General features: G+C 34.1%; 1 protein-coding gene across 4 annotated transcripts in view; it reads right to left on the bottom strand.

Annotated features, from left to right (window-relative positions):
• Positions 1-868: 868 nt before the first annotated feature.
• Positions 869-13,006, bottom strand: part of LOC137658527 (protein kinase C-binding protein NELL2a-like) — a 272,490-nt gene continuing 260,352 nt past the window's right edge. For 2 of the 4 annotated variants that reach the window (XM_068393320.1, XM_068393318.1), the window contains 2 exons: positions 10,012-10,064; positions 869-3,935 (listed from right to left, as the gene is read on the bottom strand). In XM_068393320.1, the coding sequence (XP_068249421.1) occupies positions 3,317-3,935; positions 10,012-10,064 (672 nt within the window). In that variant the 3' untranslated portion in view covers positions 869-3,316. Of the gene's footprint in view, positions 3,936-9,941; positions 10,065-13,006 lie in introns of all 4 variants that reach the window. The other 2 variants (XR_011047356.1, XM_068393321.1) reach the window with 2 other exon arrangements.

A 13,006-nucleotide genomic window follows, 5' to 3' on the forward strand; every position in this document is an offset into this window, starting at 1 on the left:
CCATCACCTGATAAGACATTATACGGTAAGCTCTCAAACTGTAACCAGTCGATTCAATGTGTTTTTAAAATTCTTGAGTTGCATTGGGTTACACAAGGGAGTTGCTACATTGCATTTTTCAAGTGTTTACTTCACTTACCTGTATGTTGATGTCCACTAACTTAGCCCTTAATGTCCATTGTGCAATAATAGAGGAATATTATATGTTATGGATAGGATGTGGTATCTATAGTGGACCGGAAATTGATATAGCTTCCTTTCGTAAAACTCTGGAGACACAAAAGGGTCAACTTGAGAACCTTCTTAACCACTGATTAAGTTATAGGTTATTCATGAACAAGAATGAGAATTAAATTTCAGTAAATTATTTATTATGGCAATTTGGTTAAGAACCTAAAGAAAAGTTTTTATTAAAAGATGTGTTTAATCTTGAGCACTATGTACTAGCTTGAATGAGAAGAAAACTTTACAAACTTAATGTTTCATATATTGATTTCCAACCATTTGAGACCAGATGACAGACACAAACAAAATTGTCAATATATAATTTCTTCCAGTTTGTACTCTGCCTCATTTATTTTCCCATCTTCTTCAAGTTGTAAGTGACCAAGACATTGAGATTGCACAATTTATGTTTCTTTGGGAAAGGCTAATTTCTTATTCAATACATGTAAGCCAGCATGCCTTTGTACTTTTCAGCATTTGCAGAATTCCAAGAAGTTTTTGCTTATGCTTTTTAATTTTTGCATTAGCAAAACTAGATTGGGTGTAATGTTCGAAAACAACCAATAATAATGATTTTATTGAAATTTATTATTTGAAAATAAGTTTCATCAAGACCTGAGGTGGAAAAACTACAAAACTTCAGTATAATTTAACCTTTTCTATATTTTTCTATAAATATCTTTACACGTATTTTACAATATTAAAAAACATAGGAACATCTCTTAAACTCTGTATTATCAACCAAAGCTATTATAAATTTCTTTGATGACAACTATACATATATTTGGTAACACTTGTATTTTTTGCTTCTCCTTAATAATGCCTCAATTAAAAAAAAAAATCATTCAGCAATTTATAAATGGCACTACTTACTTAACTCACTGAAACCACTATACTGTACTTTTTCCAGCTCTTGAAGGTCGAGATTGCAATTCTTTAATTACCAGTAAAAATATCTAAAAAAAATCTTTTAAACATTTTCTGTTGTCAACACTTAAGAAAAAAATAGGAGTGTGTATCTAAATGGACAAAACTGATAAAACATTAATTAAAATCACAGTTGCAGATGATATTACTGACCTACAGTTATGCTTAAAATGTAACAGCTCAATTCTATGCTCTTATGCACTTCTTACACAGTTGTGACATTAGAATTGACACGACCTGATTTATTAATATTCTGGCTCTATAGATACGAGAATCCCCTGGGGAGTATTCAGCAGGAATATTAAGACTAATTTACACCATGACTGATGTCTGTTAATTTTGTTTCCTTATTGATCGCCACATATACTGAAGTTCCTATGCTATAGATTGTGGCCCCCCAAGTGTGTAGATGGTGGTGGTGTTGGTTGAAGAAATTAAGACAATATGCCATGCATTTTGTTTAACAGTACTTTTATATGGTTTAGATTTTTAATCATTACAGTAACTTGTACTCTATACTTGCCAATTATTAATAACCAATAGAGCAATGACAGTAGTTTGAAATTGTGATTTCTTAGCATACTGATATGGCATCCCAATGCTCAGGATGAAAGACTGAACATGGCTGACTATACGGTTCTTGAATGAATCAACTGCCTTCTTTGCCCAATTAAACAGGCTAACCCATCCCTTAAAAACTTCTGATAATACATTTTTTTGCAGTGATGCTTTAAAACTTGAAATAGGCTAAAAATTTTCTCTAAAACATTAGCTACTTTACTTAGGCGTCAGATAAGCTAGTAACAGCTACATTTCTGAACTGTGTTTCAGAATTTTAACATTATTTTTACTAACTTTGTAAATTTACAATTGTTACTGTTTTATGAATAATGAATGCTCTAACAAAGAAAAAAATTAACAGAAGTGATGAGGCAAATACCTCCATCCTTCCACTGTTGTAAAACAGGGTACAGTACTGTAATTGCACAAAATATAAAGCAGCCAAGAAAGCATTTGAACTGACACTGTGCTAATGTGTTCTCCCCTTAAAATGCCCATTCTTCGAGTTAGAAGGTTGCTGAATGTGGGCCATGAAAGATGTCAGCATGCAAAACCCTCAAGTATACTCATCATGACTTCTATATCAACTGTATAGATTTTAACTAAAAGATATTTTCATACATATGATGTTTGATAACAATACTGTACTGAAATAATCCAATCATTCAGTGGGCAGTTTAGTCAGCAAATATTAAAGGATATTGATTAGGAATGACTAGAGACTTGATAATATAAATGTAGTGCAAGACAATATTTTTTGTAATATCTCAAAATTTTCATTTATGCGACAAAAGGAATGTATATTCCTGTATTTTATAAATGCACAATATGACAGTACCTTATGCAACAAAATCAGGACGAGACAAACATGACTAGCAGGCGTATGGAATGACCAGAGATAAAATAGTTGAACAGTCTTTGCATCAATTTATGGCAGTCTGGGCTATGGCAACATCCACTTTGAATCACCAAAATAATGATTGGCCTAGTGAGCCTAAACACTATTTACATGATATGTACAACACAACCATACCTCCGAGCACCCGCTTTATACTATCCTGAGCAGTGATCCTTGGTTACTGACTTGCAGGATATACAGACCAAAGTACCAAGGAACACTGAATGGGTGCTTCATTTCCCCAAGGACCACCGCAACACTAACCACGACTTGAGGAAGACTAGCGCTTAACAGGCAGAGGCATATGAGGCTACAGCTGAGGCAAACTAGGGTACAGTAGACCTCATGATGAAGTCTGCAATTTGCAGTAGCTGCTGCTGCTGAAGGCAGGAAGGCCAATGCAAATTCTCGAGAAGAGCTGCTGCACAAATAGGGGAGCAGTGGCTACCATGGTGAATGAGTTACCCATGTTGCTGCCTCACGCACACTAGATGACGTGAATTACCACTTCCTCTTCTTAAGCAGTAATGTACCAGGTTACCATTCTTGTGGATGGGCATTCAAGTTGAATAATAAACTTGAGAGTTGGCTCTCCTAAGGATGATGCTTCCTCACGATGCCTGCATGAAGTGAGCAAAAGACCCAGGATAATTAGATTACCTCTTATTGCAGAGTGAGTCGTGGTGTGGCGGGGCAAAGCCAACCTCAGGTGGAGGATGTGGCTTCAAGGGATAAAATGAGGCACGAACTGTCTTGTGCCCTACTTAGCTTATGGCTCACTTTTTTTCTGCCTCTCTCGGCGCTCCCTGAATAATTGTGCTTTACGAGATCGGATCCTTGAGTTAGGATTTCGATATAACTGTCTATACTGCCAACCGGTTGGCAACCCAGTAGTCTTTGCAATGTCACTATCACTAATTGTCCCCAGTGGGGCAAATGTCTGAGGCACATCATAGGAGAGGAGAGCACTACCCACATAGTTTTTAGTGCCCACCACCAAGGAGGCATAAGAATGTGGGGCAGGTCTGGTGGTCGGCGGGGCGTTGGCAGGACTGGGGTGGTGCTGTTTATTCCTCTTGAACTTGTTAGTAAACGTTTTAGAGACATTGCTAACGGTCCCATCCACATTTGTGGTAGCCTTAGTAATAGCTGCCACAAAGCTGTGAAACACTGAAGAATGGGAACTACCAAGTACATCAGCACTCCCCACAGTAGTAGGTGTAATATTTCCAACCCACGAAGCACCATGGAAGGCAAATGGAATGGTAGGCCAGTACCTACCACCCATGCAGCTGCTGTGGTAACGACAACACACCCGTCCACCCTGAAGTGTATTAAAATCAAAATATAAGATTCAGAATAATGGTTCTTATATCTATAATGTTATGTTCATTATTTGTTCAACAATAATTATGCATCTAACAATTGATGAAAAACTACAAAGAACCCTACAAGTCACTCGGTATCACAAAATTCAAAGGTTTTATCCTGAAATTACTGGCAAGAGTAAGAGCTGGCAGGCAGTGCATAGGCCGACATGCAAAGAAGAGGAACAGACAGAATATTGCAAAATGGGAACACTGCAGCCACACAAGCAATGGACAGTCAAAGAACTTGTATTGATAATGTGAAATAGAAAATAAAATATAATTTCAGTGGCAGTAACAGAGAGCCACATGCATAGCTGCAGTAACCCATAACTAATAAAAAATGATGAAACAGAAATTATAAACAAACTTGGATGATTCCAGCAAGATTCTTCTCAAATCTCTTTGAAGTTTCCTAGTTCATTATAAAAACTATTAACATCAGAAGTGCATAAGTAGTCCAGAGCAAATGGTGGTGACTACCTACAGACAAGAAATACCGTATCTGAAAATCCATTACAAGAGTGAATTGTATTAAAATAGAGAAAATCTTAAGAAGCCTCAAATTGCCAGTAGTACCTGCAAAGATGTGTGTTGCCCTAGTTTATTTTTTTTTAATATTCTCTCTCTCTCTCTCTCTCTCTCTCTCTCTCTCTCTCTCTCTCTCTCTCTCTCTCTCTCTCTCTCTCTCTCTCTCTCTCTCTCTCTCTCTCTCTCTCTCTCTCTCTCTCTCTCTCTCTCTCAGGTTAACTGATTTGATAGGTTATGTACTGTAACATTCATATTAAACAATAAAAACATCTCTGAATTGTACTAAGGCAGGAAATATGCAATATACTGTACCAAGATTTAACAAAGCACCAATGACATGAAGAAATGCCAAGCTATTTTGACTGAATATTTCTCACTTATTCCAATTCCTTAAAGTTTTTAGCCAGCTATGTAAAGCATCTTTTCTACTGTGACTTTCGTAAACTTATGATACAGAGCATCAAAATAATTTTAAATGTGTATCAAAAGAGCTTGGATGAGTTAATCAAGAAGATGAACAAGATAAATACTAGTACATGAAAGATTTGAATGTAGCAAGCATTAGACATGCACAATAGTTCAGGGGCAATTTCAGCTTTGATAACTGAAATTTAAATACTGCAATACTACTTGTCCTTTAAATTGTTCAATTAATTTTTCAATATAAATCAACTTATTTTTCTACAAGGTAGAACTCAGTATCACACGACTATGTTAATTGTATAGGACTGTTTCAGAACATATTCAGGACAATGTACCTTGAATGTACAACAGATTTCCTTTTGAGAAAACACCTTCATCAACTTAGTGAGATATATTGCAATTGATGATAGAGTTCTTCTTAAAATACCTGATAATACTATGTGAATTAACATCAAGTATTATCTTAATATCATCTTGAATACCGAGAAATTAGTCAATGATCCTGTCATTAACTTACAAACGCTAGACAGAAAAACTGATGACAGGATCTACAAAATTGGAATCCCTTGAAAATCTATTGACCAAGAAATGAAGAACTTTATCATAATAATGAATCATAATCTCCATACATTTTTTTTTTTTATTTCATGCCTTCAGTTAATCCAAAATGCCAAATAAGGCACACTATCCTGAGAATATGAACTGAATTAGGCTTCCATAAAATAGTACAGAATTCTCAATAGTAAAATAATTATTCAGGTGCAAAAATTTAAATACTAATTGACAAAATGTTAAAAAAAATTTATTACCCTCAAAGGAAAAAATAGCCAATTCCCCATCTATTACTAAATTTTTCTCTAATTATATTTTGTATATTGGTATACAGTACTGTACAGTACATGTACTTGGTATATGCCGATTCTGGTTGTTAGTGTTAATTTTGGTGAAGAGTACCTTCATAATCATATTTTTTTTTTCAAAATGCATTAAATTTACATCCTCAGCCTGAGGATAGGATTATTTCCTTTGAAAAGAACAATATCAATAATAAACTTGTAAAAGCAAATTCATCTCATAATATAGTAGCTGGAATACTAGCTCAAGACACAAGCTAATAACAGCTAAGAAGCAAAAAGCATATATATAAAAAATTTGTTTGCTTGTAAAAGCAAATTATAGCCTGTGAAATAGTAATTACAGAGTAGGAAATTTTACTTTATCTGTTTAAATTTTTCTCACAGAGTGATAATGCTATCCATCCTATATTTGCAGTAGGATGGAAACCTAAAAATATAAAGGAGTTAATTGCATTAGGGACATGGCAAGTGACCAGCTTAGGGTAGACCACAGAGGACAACGCAAGGAACTGTTTACCCCAAAATAGAATACGTATTCTACCCACTAACTTCAAAAATGTACTTCAACTTCTATTCCAAAGTGTGTTTTCATTGTTTGTTTTCATGTGTCTAGTGTAACCTATGTGCATTTACCCATCTTTAATTGGTGTAAAACAAACTTAATTTGTGTAAACTACTTTACACATTGATGCCTACTCTTCACTTCAAGGAACAAATACTTTTACATCTGCTTCAGTCCTTTATCATCCATATCATCCATCAAGTTTCCAGGTTTTGAAGAGAAAAGTTGATAATATACCCATTTATCCAAATACCATGGCTTCATTGGTGGCATTGTTTTATGCTTGCATCATTTTATACTGATGAGCCACAAATGTTATTTTACAGGAATATTCTAAAACTAACACAATGATGCATTATATCAAAATATAAAATTGTAAAAACATTCCAAACACGCTACAGTATATATTGGCAAAGAACCCTTTAAAGGAACAATGGTTATTAAACGTAATATTTAAAAGTTGGTGGTAAATCCAAAACAGAGGTTTTAATTAGTTGGAGTAAACCTAGTAGAAATGAGATGTACTATATTAATAATATTAATTGGGAACCATAACTGGGGTTTATGAGGTATGCCAATGAAAGATTTTGTCCAGTCTAAATTAAGTGGAAAGAAACAAGTAATTACTGGGATGGACATTCTTTCATTTAGTTCTGTGCCTCAACCTTTTCTGTAATAGAGGCAACATCATTTTACAATCATGCCGCGTAAATGGCTATAGATATTGTTGGACACAAGAAACTATTTTGGTGGAATGAATTAGTAGGGAATTATGTTATACATGTGTGTAATGAACTGTTTATATTAGTATAAAAAATCAGAGGATGATTATGGGCATGAAGCGAATGAGACAAAACACAAAGGATGATAATATTGGCACAAGGTATATAACCCAAAAAGAAAAGCAACATTTATAAGCACTGGAAAGGTTGCAAACTCAGTATTATAAGTGAAAATTGTGGAGTTTAGAAAAAAGAACTACTTATTTCCCATTAAAGAGAGAGGTACACAGAAAGGCATTGTTCTCAAAGGGAAGTCAAATGGAAATGTACAGTAACTTTTTATACAATGTAGATGAGGAGAGAACTAAGATTAAAAACTAAAAAAAAAAATTAAGATACACTTTTGTGAGGGCTTGTGATCTCTCCAATTATTTGTCAATTATTGTTTTATCATGAATTATATCACAAGATAATGAATTTGTGCCAATCAGACTAGAACTCGGAGATATAACTATCAGTGGATTCAACGATAAATGTACAACCATTAAATACAATTCTGGAGTTGAGGACGGTATTTTATTTCATTAGTTTTTTATTCATTAATTTTACTGTTAAATTGCAACAGGCTAATTTGATAGATTTCTGTATAGATATAATTGTAAGTTTATTAGAAAACATTAGTGTAAAAGCACATTTAATTACTCTACTGTACTTGTGGCCCGCAAATGATTCCTTCTAACCAACTTTCAGTAAGGTAAAAAAATTTATCTTAAATCTGAATTCAGTGTCATATTTCATGTCAAGCATTATTTTTATAGAAATAAATGGTATCAGGCTTCTGTATCTTTTGGCATTTACTAAAATTACTTGTGCATTAACAAACTCCAGACTTTTCTCATACTTAGTGGGTACCATGTAGATATTGTACACTTTTCTGGATTAGTTTAGTTTATAAGGTTACTATAAATTACATTTTCATATGTCTAAAGTAACTTGCAAAAATAATACCTTGTACATCTATAAATAATGGTGACACCTTGCATATCTTAAGCTTCTGTTATTTATAAATACTATGTACTACCATATACAGTATACCATTTCAAAGATGACTAATTGGCATTTTATGGCAATTTTCATTATAATGAATTATAACAATTACTGTATTACAAAAAATATACATTACAGCCTAATTTCTTAAAATTGCACTTTTTTATCAAAGACATTAAAACCATCTTTGGTGATTAAAATATACTATGGAACACGGTTCAATTTATGCGTGATTCAATCAAGGAAGAAGTAAAAATTTAGCGTATAGTATAAAAAAAAGTTAAAATGAAACATTGTCCTTGTGGTCAATTAATGCACTGGTAAAACACAGTAGATACAGTACTTGCAATAATACAAAGATGCTTAAGGCAGTTGAAATCTTTACAGTAATCTTTGATTCCTCGAAAAGTCTGAAGACTATTTCAAAAGCACTTAATACATTAAGCTAGCATGGAATTTTGGAGCATTGTTATGGACTAAAATATACAGTTTAAACGAACATCTTATGTACAGTATGGCAAAAATAAAAGAAGATATCACGAAAATTATTGAATATGTATATCACTGTACAATACACCCATAAATTATTCTAAAGAATAGGCAACATGCAAGTAATGACAAACTATGATTTGGCAAATATTTGGTAAGATGAGATGTGTGAAATATGATGACCTTAATGTAGCAAATATTTGGAATGAGATGAGGTATGTGAAATATGATGCCCTAAATGTAGCAAGTATTTGGTATGAGGTGAGGTGTGTGAAATATGATGCCCTTAATGTAGCAAGTATTTGGTATGAGGTGAGGTGTGTGAAATATGATGCCCTTAATGTAGCAAGTATTTGGTATGAGGTGAGGTGTGTGAAATATGATGCCCTTAATGTAGCAAGTATTTGGTATGAGGTGAGGTGTGTGAAATATGATGCCCTTAATGTAGCAAGTATTTGGTATGAGGTGAGGTGTGTGAAATATGATGCCCTTAATGTAGCAAGTATTTGGTATGAGGTGAGGTGTGTGAAATATGATGCCCTTAATGTAGCAAGTATTTGGTATGAGGTGAGGTGTGTGAAATATGATGCCCTTAATGTAGCAAGTATTTGGTATGAGGTGAGGTGTGTGAAATATGATGCCCTTAATGTAGCAAGTATTTGGTATGAGGTGAGGTGTGTGAAATATGATGCCCTTAATGTAGCAAGTATTTGGTATGAGGTGAGGTGTGTGAAATATGATGCCCTTAATGTAGCAAGTATTTGGTATGAGGTGAGGTGTGTGAAATATGATGCCCTTAATGTAGCAAGTATTTGGTATGAGGTGAGGTGTGTGAAATATGATGAACTTATGAAGTGAGTATGTAAATGTTTACTTCTGCTGCTGTACTCTGTTTTAGATTTATCACCAACCACTTCTTTCATGTACATATTTCATATTTTTGTATATAACTTATAAGAAGCATTCTCATTAGTTGACTCTAGAAAATAGTCAAAATTTTGGAAACATGCTGTTCTATCATTATTTACTATTTGAAAAATAATTATAAAATCGAATATAAACTATTTAAGATTGATATGGATATAAGAACACCTACTTTCATCATGCAAATCAAAATGTTTTTGTAAAAGTGTTTTCCACCCAAAATGTATTATAATTTTTGACTGCGACAATAACTACTAACAAGAAATGACTGCACTTCTTTAATCCCTGAGGGCAAAATACTGTAGTTTACATATGGCACGTGCATATCCCAGACAAGAGATAGATGTGAGTCGTGCAGGACCCAAACATTGATGGTGTGTGAGAAACTGAGGGAGTGAAGACGACTACCCGACGCTAGGCCACTAGCCCGCCCCGCAACAAGCAACGCCCGTGCAACAAGAGGCCACAACTTGATTACCGGTGTACACGGAACGCGCCACCCCGACCTCCACCCTCCCAGCAGTACGGCATCTGTAATATCATATTTTAGTTAGAAAATTACTGCACTGAAGTTTATTTTCTTTTCTTTTCATTATAAATACCGAAACCTACATTCCTTCACTTAGTATCCTCTCCAACCTCTTTCTGAAAAACATATTAAACAGCATTAATGAATTTCATAAAAAAAAAAAGTCAGTTTAACATGGTCTTCATCCCAAGACCTGTGCCCTGAAAATGTAAAAACTTTTCAATAAAAAATACAGAATATTATATAGAATGCTAATTAGCATTTCTTGTTTGGAACATCAATCGCTTCTACTCCACGCCTCTTTTAAGGCTTTCATCACTTGTCATTTCATGTTATTGGTAAGTTTTATATTTCACCCTTCAGGTGATACTGTACCTGTTCAACATATCACAAAAATTATAAACTCAAACCTTTAATATTACAGCTATCACTGAGGTACTAGTTGTCATTACAGTAGTGTATAGTATTATCAATTTCTGACAAATCCTCCAATCTTCAAACAAGATGGCACCTGAAAAATTAAAGTATTATTCAAGATCTGATCTGGGATGCCATGTATGCTTCTAACATAATGTAACTGATAGACTATTTCTGCACTTTTTCCATATCTCCACCTCAAGACCTATGCTAAATTCACAAATAAAAAGAGCAAATATTGTGAGATGGCAAATGATATTGTAACTACTGTAGTACTGTGCTAGAGGATAGGGAGTCACGGTAAGAAGTACCTGTTCTAGTCTAAGTTCTAAGTAACTTTTGTGGATATTTCCAAGATAACATTATTGAGTTAATTCAAATTTTGCTTTGTGTACTGGCAATCTCCTACAGTATATCATTTCCAGCAACCTCCCCTGACATTCATATTGCTTCTCTCCTAAAGCCTAGCTTATACTTTATTGACGTTTACCACCCCCCTAAAGCTAAAAATTGTCTGTATTATTTCCTTTCAATAAGCCTAGACCTCTAGTATAATATTGAGACAATCTAGTGGCTGACAGCAATAACCTTGGTTTGGGTATACTGTAAATGCTTTGCCTTTCAGTCTTCTCGTGCTTGATAGGTCAACACTTTGTTTATTTCCTTCAGATTGTGTTACTATTTAGGTTATTAGCCATCATAAGGAATGTCTCCTCCAGGATTTGATAGAACTGTAATTACTGTCCAGATTGTTCAAGGGAGTTATTTTAGGGAAATCCTGATTCTCATTTTCTTTGTGTCTTGTGCCAGGGACAATATTTTGATTTAGATAGTCATTGTGAGGAATGTGAAGATTTTTCTCTTCCTCTTATGAAGAGGTATGTTCAGATGGTAAAAGACCAGATTAAGAGTTCAAAATGTAAAAGAAGCTAATGTTTATTTTAAGGGATAATCCAGAAAAGACTAGGCTAGTTGATTGCAGTGCTAGAATATTGTTTTTTAGATATACTAAAATTAACATTTAGTACAGGAAAATCCAGAGAAGACTAGGCTAGTTGATTATGGTAAGGAGGATGATAACGTCTAGCTATTAATGAGGTTTTTGGGACAGATAGCAATTTTTACCTCTTTTGCTTTGTTTGCTGAATCTAAGCCCAGAGAGTCTCCAGGTAAAGGCAAAGGCCTAACCTGCCCTGTTTTAAAGCCTGGGCTATTTCTCAAGTTTTGCCTAGCAGTTCTAATGCACCATTCATTATAGGCTCTGATGGTGCACAGAGTTGATCACCTCTACACGAGTCTCAAACACTTGAGTTACTTCAGGTCCTAATGCGAAACCTTCGCTTTTCTTTGATACAGTCTCCTGCTCTTTACAACCACCCAATTCCAAAATAAAAGACTGAGCTAGTAGACTGGATCCTAAAATCTCTCCACTCGCCAAGCAAGCGCTCTTGATCAACCACTTTATTCCTATCTATATAGCATGAAATATCGTATAGTTCCCGGAGAACATGACAGATAATTTCAGATAAATCTTTTAAGGAGATCAATCGTTGACTCATGTTTCGAATGGCAGTGAGCACATCTCGAGTTTTCCTTAACAGCATTTAAGTAGGTCCCTTATCTAGGGCAGGTGGAAAGGATATTGTTAGCAGTTAACAAAAGGGAAAGCCTATAGTTACCCTTTTAGAAGATTTACCAAGCAGGGATGATGAAAGGGAGGGTAATACAGAGGAAGAGCTGAACTCTGATGACCTGTCCAAGTGTTTGAGAAACTTATTTCTAGAAGGCATCTTAATAAGTTACTCAAAGTAAATTCTGATACTGTTCATTCTTTCAAGTCATCTCTTGATGGTTCTTTAAGATCACTTATACACCAGAGTTTACCATAATTTTTATAGACAGAGTCAATAAATTATTAGCTCAAGAGCAATGAAAAATTTTTCATTCAGTTCCTGTTTAGTGTTACAACTTTTCTGCCATCAAAATTATGCAATCTATACAAAATTATTACCTAATCTTGTAAATTCTCCAAACCCAACTTGCCACCATTAAATCCAAAATCTGTATACATTAGTATTGTGGTGCTCTTGAACATCATTAAATCAAACATCTATAATGGTTTGTGTGTACTGTATACTGTATCAGAAGAACCAAGTGCTGGGGAATGGAAGTATGTGAAACCAAATAATAATATAAAATGTTAGTTCAGTATAAAACTTGTATTGCCTTGGATGAATATTTTTTTTAAAATGTAAAAAATAGTTGATGTATGTTATGATAAGGTCTTTAATTAAAAAAAAACCCATAATTTAAAAAAAATGTATATTAAAATCTTACTTTATATGGTTTTTAAGTGTATTAAAAAGGTTAGGAATAGGTGTATGCATAAAATGGTACAGTATTGTCTTATGCATAATTTACTGCATACAGTATGCTAAGACAAAAATAATAATAAACGTACTGGTTCTCCATTAGAGAACTTGAACCATAAAATCTTTCTCATAAGGAATATTTAGTTCCTGTGACA

This window comes from Palaemon carinicauda, chromosome 19 (genome assembly GCF_036898095.1).
Source record: "Palaemon carinicauda isolate YSFRI2023 chromosome 19, ASM3689809v2, whole genome shotgun sequence".
In the NCBI taxonomy this organism is placed as follows: Eukaryota; Metazoa; Arthropoda; class Malacostraca; order Decapoda; family Palaemonidae; genus Palaemon; species Palaemon carinicauda.